Source organism: Bufo gargarizans, chromosome 3 (assembly GCF_014858855.1).
Source record: "Bufo gargarizans isolate SCDJY-AF-19 chromosome 3, ASM1485885v1, whole genome shotgun sequence".
NCBI classification, from domain to species: Eukaryota; Metazoa; Chordata; class Amphibia; order Anura; family Bufonidae; genus Bufo; species Bufo gargarizans.
Window position 1 is genome coordinate 570421318 of NC_058082.1, and position 13208 is coordinate 570434525.

Below are 13208 nucleotides of genomic sequence, written 5' to 3' on the forward strand. Positions count from 1 at the left end.
TGCAGACAATCTTTGACCTTAGTGGTATACATAAATTGAAATAGATTTTGATTTTGATTTCCCATTGCAATGCAAAGGATGAAATCTACAGTGTATATAGCACCTTGAATCGACATGTGCAGTACCCCGAACTGGGGCCCTGCCAAGTGTTAATTTGGTACATTACAAAAAAGACTTAATGCTTTGTATTATTGTATTATTATTTCGCTGTTTAGTTAATTATGCCCAAACTCATAGTTACCTAGTTGATACAGAAAAAAGTCAAAAGTTCATCACGTTCAACCAAGAGATAGGTGGGGACATGAATCCCAGAAGAAAGTGAGACTCAGATTTCTACACCTTTTCATAAGTATTATGTCATTTACTTTTAAGAATTAATCTAAACCCTTTTCAAAACTGTCCACTGTTCCTGCTGTGACCACGTCCTGAGGTGACTCACAGATTTGCAGTTCTTATAGTAAAGAACTTTTTCCTCTCCAGTCCGAGGCAGTGCCCCCATGTCTTTTGAGGGCATTTTACATGGAACAGCTTTTCATCCTATTTTTTGTAGATCCCATTTATACAGTACAGACCAAAAGTTTGGACACACCTTCTCATTCAAAGAGTTTTCTTTATTTTCATGACTATGAAAATTGTAGATTCACACTGAAGGCATCAAAACTATGAATTAACACATGTGGAATTATATACATAACATAAAAGTGTGAAACAACTGAAAATATGTAATATTCTAGGTTCTTCAAAGTAGCCACCTTTTGCTTTGATTACTGCTTTGCACACTCTTGGCATTCTCTTGATGAGCTTCAAGAGGTAGTCACCTGAAATGGTTTTCACTTCACAGGTGTGCCCTGTCAGGTTTAATAAGTGGGATTTCTTGCCTTATAAATGGAGTTGGGACCATCAGTTGCGTTGTGGAGAAGTCAGGTGGATACACAGCTGATAGCCCTACTGAATAGACTGTTAGAATTTGTATTATGGCAAGAAAAAAGCAGCTAAGTAAAGAAAAACGAGTGGCCACCATTACTTTAATAAATGAAGTTCAGTCAGTCCGAAAAATTGGGAAAACTTTGGGAAAGCGCTACAAAAAAACTGGCTCACATGCGGACCGCCCCAGGAAAGGAAGACTAAGAGTCACCTCTGCTGCGGAGGATAAGTTCATCCGAGTCACCAGCCTCAGAAATCGCAGGTTAACAGCAGCTCAGATTAGAGACCAGGTCAATGCCACACAGAGTTCTAGCAGCAGACACATCTCTAGAACAACTGTTAAGAGGAGACTGTGTGAATCAGGCCTTTATGGTAGAATATCTGCTAGGAAACCACTGCTAAGGACAGGCAACAAGCAGAAGAGACTTGTTTGGGCTAAAGAACACAATGAATGGACATTAGACCAGTGGAAATCTGTGCTTTGGTCTGATGAGTCCAAATTTGACATCTTTGGTTCCAACCACCGTGTCTTTGTGCGACGCAGAAAAGGTGAACGGATGGACTCTACATGCCTGGTTCCCACCGTAAAGCATGGAGGAGTGATGGTGTGATGGTGTGGGGTTGCTTTGCTGGTGACACTGTTGGGAATTTAATCAAAAGTGAAGGCATACTGAACCAGCATGGCTACCACAGCATCTTGCAGCGGCATGCTATTCCATCCAGTTTGCGTTTAGTTAGACCATCATTTATTTTTCAACAGGACAAAGACCCCAAACTTACCTCCAGGCTGTGTAAGGGCTATTTGACCATGAAGGAGAGTGATGGGGTGCTGCGCCAGATGACCTGGCCTCCACAGTCACCGGACCTGAACCCAATCGAGATGGTTTGGGGTGAGCTGGACCGCAGAGTGAAGGCAAAAGGGCCATCAAGTGCTAAGCATCTCTGGGAACTCCTTCAAGACTGTTGGAAGACCATTTCAGGTGACTACCTCTTGAAGCTCATCAAGAGAATGCCAAGAGTGTGCAAAGCAGTAATCAAAGCAAAAGGTGGCTACTTTGAAGGACCTAGAATATGACATATTTTCAGTTGTTTCACACTTTTTTTGTTATGTATATAATTCCATATGTGTTAATTCATAGTTTTGATGCCTTCAGTGTGAATCTACAATTTTCATAGTCATGAAAACAAAGAAAACTCTTTGAATGAGAAGGTGTGTCCAAACTTTTGGTCTGTACTGTATATGGATTGGATGGAATAATGGAAGCTAACCTTTTCTTTTCTGTGAGGGGGAAGCTATCTAGCTAGTATTGCATCAGCCAAGTTTCAACTTAGCTCTACCTGCTGTTAAAGATAGATGTTAGTTCAGTTATAGCTTAGCCTGAGAAAGAGAGACAGCAGCCATTCCAGTCTGGGTCTATTTGTGAGATGCAGAAGCCTCAAAGCCTGGTTGAACACCTCTTTGGCTTTTGCTGGTGAGACACCCATATTCACTGAAGCTGAAGGAAAGAACAGAAAATGTGCCAGGAGAGAATCCCTGCGGGAAGGAGGAACAGATATCCACAGACTGTCCAGAATCCCAAGGCTGTGCATGTTAGTAAGGTATTCGCTGTTTATGGCCCAGAGACTTTGCTGCTTGTGAAAGGATTAACAGTTAAGCACCTTTCACACTTATATAATGGTTTAGCTAACTGTTTGACAATCTTTATCCTTCAGTCTGGGAATTGCAGAGCTGATTGTGAGACTTTTTGCATGTGAATGGTTTATAATACCTGGCACCTACCACACTGTGTTGCCATTTGTGTGGATGGTCTGTAGTCTGGGACGCCTACCACTTTTTTTAAGTTTTGCATTCCTGTGATCATATTGGAAAGGTTGCAAAGTGTTTAGAAGGCGATCAGGGACTACTACTCCTATAATCACCATTATTAAAGCTATTGGGAAGAGACTGCACTGTGACTGTCATGGTGGGGAGTGGGGGAAACCGTACAATGTCAAGTATAAAGGGGGCACAGCTAGGCCAGGAGCCCAGGATCAGGGATCAGGTCACCTCTTATTGCGTCCCTAATCCTTCCCCTAACTCCTAACCGTATGAGCGGACCTTGATGGTAGGACGGCTCATACCCTGGATTCCCTTGGCCATGAGTCACCCTGAGAATCCCTTACATAGTAGCAGGGGAGAGATGACCTGTTCCTCCCATACACAGGAATAGGAGTCTCAAAGGGCCTAGCTGCAGGGAAAAGTGGAAGACTGAATACAGCAACAGAGACGGCGGGTAAGAACACCAGACAACAAGCTTGCCTGCCGCTGCCTCCACGTCTGGAACCCATGCAAACGTGCAGGAGCCCACTCACCAAACAGGACTCCGTACTAACAACACCACACACAGGTATCCAGCACACCTGATACTGCCTGGGCCCAATACAGCAAGGTGCACGGCAGCCCCAGGCAGCACTGCATACAGACTTATGGTTCACCCCTCCGGGAAACCAGCCCCCTCACGGAGGTAGACAAGTAAATGTCTAGCCTACATGCAGGATGACAAAATCAAACACACAAAACATGGAACACCAAATACCTAACCCCACACCAAACATGCACAGCATGTAAGGGAGGGAAGACATAGCTGGAGAACCCGGGATGACATCGCTGATGACATCGATGTCCTACAAGGTGGCCCTCAAGGTCTGGGCAGATAAAACACCCTGGACTGGAGCAGAGCTCCAGCACCAACGACAGCTGAAGTACAACTGACTCCAGCCAGGGAGCCACAGGGGATAAAACCCTAGTGGCCACACCCAGTCAGGGAGTTAACCCTTCCAGTACCAGACAAAGGGAGGATACCACTAAAAGGGGAAGTGCACACACCAGTCAACAAGTAACACATTACCACAGGTAACAGCATGCGTGTCACGGAGCACACAGCAAAAGTCGAGACACTGCCACCACATGCCGAAACAGCAACACGTTGCCCAGGGCAACTGCAAGAGTGGCAAAAGTGTCCCTGCGCACACAGCAAAGGCCGTGACAGTGACTTTCCTTGGAACTGTGCTTTGATATAGTTGGATGTAGTACAACTCTCATTCTGCACTTCAGTAAAAAGATAATTATTTATCTCCTACAATCGGCCCAGTTACTGACTCAGCACCATACAATGGCCACTTCACCTACATGCCCTGTCTCGTACCTGCACAACATTTATAACACAAAGAGCACCCCAACTATCATCAGGCAGGAGCCCCAACACTAGGGTGTGCCCCGAGAGAAGAAAGGGTATGCTTTCCTATCACTGCCCAACCCTAGGGAACATCAGTGTGAGGATTGCCACTGTGAATGATTATTGCAGCCAGATCCACCCTCTCCCAGCCTCCGTCCCGCTCCTATTGGGCCAGGGCACATGCTTCTGATTTGAAATCAGCCCTGCACCCCAAGTTATGTGCAGATTCTGTTGCAGAAATTTTCTACAGGGCTTGTGTAAATTTTTTAATAATATCATACACTTTGCTGCAGCTTTGTATACTGCAGTGCAGTACACTACATTGCTGAATTTTATGCAACTGCAGAGTTACAGTCATGGTAAATTGCAGGTTGCAATGCTGCTCTATTCACTTCCATTATATTTCAAGGCAGAAGTGCTTCACAGCGATCTTTGGTTGCAAATGCTTCTCACAGCCAAAGCTATCATGTAGCCCCAGCCTTAGGGCTTATGCACAGAGCTATTGCTGTTTTTACAGTCCGCAAAACACAGATATTGGCTGTTGTGTTCAGCATTTTGTGGAATGGAACGTACTGCCCCCTGTAGAATGGCCCTATCCTTGTCCGTAAAACAGAAATAACTAGGATGTTTTTTTTGTGGGTTTGTGGAACTGACATATGGATGCGGACAGCACACAGTGTGCTGTCCGCATATTTTGCGGCCCAGATAGAGTGAATGAATCCACATCTGATCCACAAAAAATGGGTATCGGATGCAGACAAAAACCACAGTCATGTGCGTGAGCCTGTAACCTCAGTTTTGCATGACAACTGTGCATCTATAAATCTATGCCTCTTCTCAATTACAGATGACTTCTGAAATCGAAACAACAGGTTGCATTCACCTGTGCAGTAAAATTAGTCATATATGAAATGGTTAGCATTGATTGATGCCAATCTGACTCCTGGTAACAGCTGAATGGCCATTGATGCATTACATTGAGTCTGCTGGATTGGCAAGGGGGTGACTTCTCCCTATTATGTCCATTTACCTTACGGTAAGCAGGAGACTATTCCCTATGTCATTCTTATGGACATAAGGACAGGGGTTGTTCTTAACCATCTGAACAATTTTTCAGTTGGAAATACATCTATGGTATTAAAAATGGTTATTCCCAGCAATAGAAATCTGCTTCATTGGTGGGAACATTTATTACAGTATTCATGTTTCAGTATTTTCTCATTCATTATAGTTAAAAAAGCTAGCATTGTAGCATTTATCATGTCACTTTCCGGGTGTCCAACGTTAATCAAGATAGAGAAAACTTTACTGAAATGCCTTTTTTTTTATTACTTGTATTCAGGATCAGACACATATCTAGTGCATCCAGGTATTCTGACTTTAGGAGATCCCTATACAGATTTTCCAGCTAGAAGAGTAAATGGTTGGAATGAATCTGCTGACTTTTCATTTTTAAACAAAAGTATATATTATATATTAGTATAATAGTATAAGTATATGCATCATAAAGACACCAGGACAATTGACAGATCAAAAGGGTGCATAAACAAATAAACATAGATCAAATGTATTTCAATAGTTACAGGAACAATCAAAAATACCAGTCTTTATTCTAAGCCTCTTTCTCTAATTGCTTCCTGAAGTTCTCTTTTCGAGGACCCCATGGCGTACATCAATAACAGTCATATATTTTCTTCTGCTCTTGTGACAAGCATATTTTTTTATATACAAAATAAAGCTAAATTCTCAGAAAGCTTCTCTGCTCCTTCTTGTTCTTCTTGGCAAGTGTAAAACCGTAAACAGCTTTCAACCAAAGATTATCTACTGAGCTGGGAGATTAACACCACTTCAAAGCCAGGGGATTTGAAGGACACAGATTCAAGGAAAATTGCCCAATTTACAGATCCAATATTTGGTATATCACATCATGAAATCATGCCGTGTACATAACAGCCCATGAGAAGCCCCTCTAAATCTCTGAGTGTAATTAATTTGATGTATTGCAGCTCTTTATAGTGAAACAAATGGTTCTCTCAAAGACTCAAAGGTTTATTCTTCCTTTCTTCAGGTAGAAATAATAATTGCCACTCAGGAGGGATTAATTTTAAATCTGCTTAAAATGTATGTACAAAGACATTGTGAATTATACATATAGAATTATTAAAGTAGATATCAATTTAAAGGAAACATGTACGTATAATGCTTTCTTTGAATTCATATACAATGGGTTTCATTGCAGCTGACAGCAGTATAAAGGGAGAATTGACTCATTTTCACAATTGGAACTTCTTATTTCGAGGTTGCCTTGATGCAGTTGATGGCCTTCTCCTAAATAAATGTAATTGTTTCAATTAAAACATATTTACTGTGTCTATTAGGTAAGGGGGAAGCAATCTTGAAGAAATGTACACCTATCCTGGCATTTATCAGGAATGAAATATTTGTTTCTGATAATTGCCTGATTGTGAGCAGAGGTGAGAGCTGCATTTACTTGCAGCAAGCCTTTCCTTTATATGGGGAAAAGTGATTGCTACACCACTCGCTCTTCCCCATACAGATTCATCTTTGTTTGCACAGGATAATTTGATGCCCAGAAACAATTATTTTGGTGCCTGCATCAACGATACTTTAATCGGTGAACGAGCCAGAACTCTGGCTTCAAAAAGTTGCAAATAGGGCTTTGTGACTTTTTGGGTTTCCTTGTGTAAAGGTTCTACCACATTTTGCAATTTTAGACCACTCATTCCAGTTTTAAAAAATGTGGCTGGGAAAGTGGATATGGTTAAACTGTCAAACCAATCTAAGCCAGATTTATTAACTTTACTGCACATTTTTTGAAAAGTTGCAAAAGTTGTTGCGATCTTACTCCGGTAAACAGGTGACCACCTGCACAAACAGAATGAAACAGAGCCCACACCGATCAGGTGGTCTTTATGGTTTATGGTCTAAATTGGTAGTCCTTTCCCATTGTTAATGCTTGACCTGATGTAATCAAGGTCAGATTGGCCCACCAGAGTACCAGAGGATCCTCTGCTGGGCCCAGTCTTTGAAACCTTAGTGGGCCTAAAGGTTCAGGAGAAAAGAAAACATTAAGCTGCCTTTGGAGCTAATCCCTTGCCACTAGGTTCTATTTCTTTGATTCAAAATCTGTTAGACTTTATTGATGATCAAGGCTTAGGTCCTCATAATAATTCTGCCAGCTGGATATTTTTAAAATATAACACAGTATGCTTTCTTATAATAGTCCTTTTTATCAAGGAGTGAATGCAGCAAAGACTGCCAGAAGTAGGTCAAGTCCTCTGATATACATAAAGTTAAAAAATCTAATCTGCACTGCTCCCACTAAAAGAGAGGGTCAGGTAATGTTATTTAAATAACACAGTGTATCCAATACTTGCTGGCTAGTTGTCCAAATGTACGGTAATTGCAGCTGCTGCTGTTATCCAAAACTTCTGTTATTGCCTGTAATAAGCACTAAGCAAAGGTGCCCATGTCCTGAATTTGTATAAGAAACACATTATACATACATCTCCTATAGTGGAACATCTTTTCAGCAAAAACATATCTCCAGAAAAGGGTATGTATTATACTCACAAAAGAGGACACAATAAGGGTCCATTCACACGTCCTGTTTTTTTTCATCCTGAAAAACGGTCCGTTTTTGCGGATCCGTTGTTCCTGAAAATGTTTCCGTATGTCATCCGTTTTTTGCGGATCCGCAAAAAACGGGAGCATGTATACATTTCAATAATCAAATAAAGTTGTTTGGATTTCTTTGAAAAAAAATTGAAAAAAAATAAAAAATAAAAAATTTGCTATGTGTTTCCAGGAACGGAATCCGCAAAAAACGGATGACATACGGAATGACATCCAAATGTCATCCGTTTTTTGCGGATCCATTGACTTTGTATTGTACCAGGATCCGATTTTTCAGGACAAGAATAGGACATGTTTTATATTTAAACGGACATGCGGAACGGAACAACGGAAACGGACAGCACACATTGTGCTGTCCGATTTTTTCCAGGACCCATTGAAAATGAATGGGTCCAGATCTGGTCCTGATCTGTTCCTGAAAAAACGGAACAGATCAGGAAAGAAAAAACGGACGTGTGAATGGACCCTAAAGCATATAAAATGTGCCCAGGTAGAATGTGAAAGGTAGAATCTTAATGGTTGCCTTGGGCAACTAAGCTAGTTCTACTTTACACCAGTCATAAGTATCCCCCAAAGTCTTTTTACCAGACTCTGCAAGATACAAAAGCATGCTGTGCTATGCTTTTGTATCCCCCCCCAATCTATACATTAAACAGATGACAAAAACGTTATGTGAACCCACCCTAAGCATATTGAACCTTTTTTTTTTCTTCTATTCTTGGCATGCTTTGGGTGGAAACCTCCTTAACTAATAACAAAGTAGCAAAATGTGCAATTTGTTTCTTCTTCCACTAGCTTTTCCCTGAGCTCTCCTGTGCTCATAACCTCATACTTCCTAAGATCATGCTTTAAACTATGACTTATTAATAAGTTTTAGCACTGTATTGTACTGGTCCACTGATCTCAGTTGCTTGATTCATCCTAGGTTTGGTGAAGGCTTATTTTCTTCGAGCTAAAGCTAATGCCGAAGTGTGGAATGAAGCAGAAGCAAAGAAGGATTTTGAGAAAGTCATAGATCTGGATCCAACACTAAGCCGTCAAGTAAAAAAAGAAATAAGGATGCTGGAGACAAGGATGCAAGAGAAAGGAGAGGAAGAAAAACTCACGTATAAGAACCTATTTCCATAGAGATCCAAAATCACATCTGCACTGTATGTTATACTGGCATCCATAACTGGTGTTGTCACACCAGCCTCAATCAAAATCACTGCAAACAATGCTTACTGATCGATCATATAAAACGTTTCCTATTTGTTCCAATTTACTAATAATTTCCTTTATTGATACCTCATATGGTCGCTATTATTTTAGTAGATATGTGATAAAGTCGATTAAAAGATGTAATACTTTCTGACCTCTGCTGTACATGTTGGGACACTTGGAGGCATGTGATCAGGGATAATGCCACTCACAAGCACTCCAGGGGCCCTAACCGCACCCCTGTGCTGAGATCAAAGGAGCCTTTCAGTTGCTATGGCAGCTTCAGGCCCTCAAAAGGGTGCCTGCCGAAAACGATGTTCCTACAGAGCCCTGTGGCAGGGCTCTATAGAAACATACAAAGCACTTTCACCTTTTTCACATTTTGCTATGTTGTGGCCTAAAGCTAAAATAAATAAAAATCTAGTTTTGTCCCCTACAATCTGCACTGAGTACCCCTTAATGAGAAAATGCAGACATAATGTTACGTATCTTTGCTAATTTATTGAAAAGGTAAAACTAAAATTTTGCGTTGACATAAATATTGGGACCCTTTTCTCAGTACTTAGCTGAAGCAATTTTGGCAGCCATTACAGTCTTCAGTTTTCTTGGTAAAGATGCCACTTTGATTTGGGGATTTTCAGGTCTCTCCAGGGATGCTTGATTGGGTCCAAGTCAGGGCTCAGGCTAGACAACTCAATGACATGCACAGAATTGTCCCTAAGCCACTCCTGTGATGTCTTGGCTGTGTGCTTAGGGACATTGTCTTGTTGGAAGGTGACCGTTCAGCCCAGTCTGAAGACCAGAGCACTCTGAATCAGGTTTTCATTAAATTATCTCTGTACTTTGCTCCATTCAGCTTTCCTTCAACTTTGACCAGTCTCTGTGTCCCAGACACTAAAATACACCCCCACAGCATGATGCTGCCACCATTTACATGCTTCACTGAAGGAATAATATTGGACAGATGATTAGCATTGCCTGGTTTCCTCCAGACAAGACGCTTAGAATGGAGAACATTCAATATATGTTTAACCAGACCAGTGAATCTTGTTTCTCACAGTCTGAAAGTCCTTTAAGTGCTTTGTTTCCAAACTCCAGGTGGGCTTTCACGTGTCTTTTACTGAGGAGAGGGTTTGTTTTGCCCCCTCTACCATAAAACCCAGATTGGTGGAGTACTGCAGTGATGGTTGATCTTCTGGAAGTTGCTCCCATCTGTACACAGGTTCTTTGGAGCTTAACCACACATATTGGGTTCTTGGTCACCTCTGTTACCAAGGCCCTCCTCCCTTGATAACTTAGTTTTGTGGAGCTAACAACTCTTGGAAGAGTCCTGGTCGTTCCAAACTTCTTACATTTAAGATTTTAGGAGAACAATGTGCTCTTGGGAACTTTCAGTGCAGCAGACATTACAATGGGACCAGCAGGCATACCGGTAACCTCCAGCATTCCCAGATCCAGAAAAAAATGGCCGGCTGTTCTCTGCTGGAACTACTGCCTGCAGTCTAAAACAGGCCTTATTGCTTAAAATTAGTGGGCAATACATATAGGGCTAAAAGAAGAGAGAACTACACCTTCCAGCATATCCAGGCTATTATGGAACACGTGACAGTACAGGGAGATGAGATAACTACAACCCCCAGCATTATCAGACTATTATTATACAGCATCACTGGATATTATAAGAGAAAATAACTATAACTCCCAGCATGTCCAGACTATTATTGTTGGGAATCAGTGAACATTACATGGAGGGGGATATAGTAAGACAAAACTACAACTCCCAGTATTAGGATGTTATGGACAGTCCCAGAACAACTAACCTCTCCTCCAGGCACATACAGAAGCTCCTCCCCAGGTTGTTCCCCACATTTTTCTCTCCACAGCTGAGAGCTCCATCTTCCTACCCTGGTCACATGATGATGACATCATCGCAGGTCCTTCTGCACAGCTTGCTAGATTTTCACAGCTGGCTAAGTAAGTGTAATTGGGGGTGGGGCTTTCCTGCATGGCCAAGACCCACTTCCTCCATGGACCCAATAGTTATCCCCTATCCTATCAGAATACCACTTACTAGTTTTTGTAAGGTGACTTTACTAAAATATTATTGGTATGTAACCTAAGACAACAACATTTATTTAACCACATGGACAAAATCTGCCACTGATTCAACAGTGGAAAATAGGTGTTTTCTGCTGTGTAATCCACTTTCAAAACACCATCAACAACTTCCTATAACTTGACTATGTACACAATAACTTTTTTCAGCAGATGATTTGAAAAATGCTTGAGTGACATTTTACTTCTTTGAAGCAGATTTGATGGTGGTTTTCCACAGACGTCAAACACATTGAGTAGGAGATGTATCTGGCAGTGTTTCGTCCACAAAAAAGACCTAATTTTAACTGATGCTTCTGGTCTTCCACTGATTTTTCTGCTGTGTTAATATAGCCTCAATGAAGAACATTTATCAACTGCTTTACACCCAAAAACTTTATGTCAAAAAGTTGCAATATTGGTGTATGCCCTGCTTGCACAAAATTTGAGGTTGTCCCATTAGGACATTTGTGAACCGCGGACAAGGCATGTGGCTTGGGCTCCGCAACCAGAAAAAAACGCACATGCAGTGGTCAAGTTCAAGAAAAATGCATTTACTACAAGTTAATAAAGGCAAATTAAAGGCAAAAGAACAGGGAGAAGGACAAGCAAATTACACAGTATAGCATGAACAATTCAAGGCAGATTCTGCAATAGTTTCCACTTTTACTAAATCCGCTTCTGCAGTACGGACACTGAAGGAGCAATATTCGCAAAACTATCCCTAACTGACTCTAACGTCACAGTTGGGTGCGCACCCCTTTTATCCCAGTGGTCCAGGTGGACCACTTACAGTCAGTAGAAGCACACGGTGGGCCCCCATGTCGTTCCTTTATTTGATAGCAAAGAGTCCTCTCTTCGCGGTTATCACAATATCCGGAGCAATAAAATCCTCCTCAGCAGGCAGGAAAACCAAATAGATGCAGTGGAATCCAACAGCAGATATCACTCAGCACACTGACAGTCCTGCAGAATCCATACACTGAGTTGTGAGGTAAGTCGGGGGTTTTGCAGGTACTGTCCAGTACTCAACAGCACTGCGAGTCTCTAACTTTGGTGGCAATATACAGGTCCTTTCCAAAGAATTAGCATATTGTGATAAAGTTCATTATTTTCTGTAATGTACTGATAAACATTAGACTTTCATATATTTTAGATTCATTACACACCAACTGAAGTAGTTCAAGCCTTTTATTGTTTTAATATTGATGATTTTGGCATACAGCTCATGAAAACCCAAATTTCCTATCTCAAAAAATTAGCATATTTCATCCGACCAATAAAAGAAAAGTGTTTTTAATACAAAAAAAGCCAACCTTCAAATAATTATGTTCAGTTCTGCCCTCAATACTTGGTCGGGAATCCTTTTGCAGAAATGACTGCTTCAATGCGGCGTGGCATGGAGGCAATCAGCCTGTGGCACTGCTGAGGTGTTATGGAGGCCCAGGATGCTTCAATGCGGCGTGGCATGGAGGCAATCAGCCTGTGGCACTGCTGAGGTGTTATGGAGGCCCAGGAGGCTTCAATGCGGCGTGGCATGGAGGCCATCAGCCTGTGGCACTGCTGAGGTGTTATGGAGGCCCAGGATGCTGCAATGCGGCGTGGCATGGAGGCAATCAGCCTGTGGCACTGCTGAGGTGTTATGGAGGCCCAGGATGCTTCGATAGCGGCCTTAAGCTCATCCAGAGTGTTGGGTCTTGCGTCTCTCAACTTTCTCTTCCCAATATCCCACAGATTCTCTATGGGGTTCAGGTCAGGAGAGTTGGCAGGCCAATTGAGCACAGTAATACCATGGTCAGTAAACCATTTACCAGTGGTTTCGGCACTGTGAGCAGGTGCCAGGTCGTACTGAAAAATGAAATCTTCATCTCCATAAAGCTTTTCAGCAGATGGAAGCATGAAGTGCTCCAAAATCTCCTGATAGCGGCTGCATTGACCCTGCCCTTGATAAAACACAGTGGACCAACACCAGCAGCTGACATGGCACCCCAGACCATCACTGACTGTGGGTACTTGACACTGGACTTCAGGCATTTTGGCATTTCCCTCTCCCCAGTCTTCCTCCAGACTCTGGCACCTTGATTTCCGAATGACATGCAACAGTCCAGTGCTGCTTCT

The 13208-nt window shown here is 42.1% G+C and overlaps 1 protein-coding gene across 2 annotated transcripts in view; it reads left to right on the forward strand.

Annotated features, from left to right (window-relative positions):
• The window catches only part of LOC122932884 (aryl-hydrocarbon-interacting protein-like 1), a 107301-nt gene extending 98016 nt beyond the window's left edge, over positions 1 to 9285 (forward strand). For both annotated transcript variants that reach the window (XM_044287542.1, XM_044287543.1), the window contains exon 6: positions 8722 to 9285. In XM_044287542.1, coding sequence (XP_044143477.1) covers positions 8722 to 8924 — 203 coding nt within the window. In that variant the 3' untranslated portion in view covers positions 8925 to 9285. The remainder of the gene's footprint in view (positions 1 to 8721) is intronic.
• The last annotated feature ends 3923 nt before the right edge of the window (positions 9286 to 13208 follow it).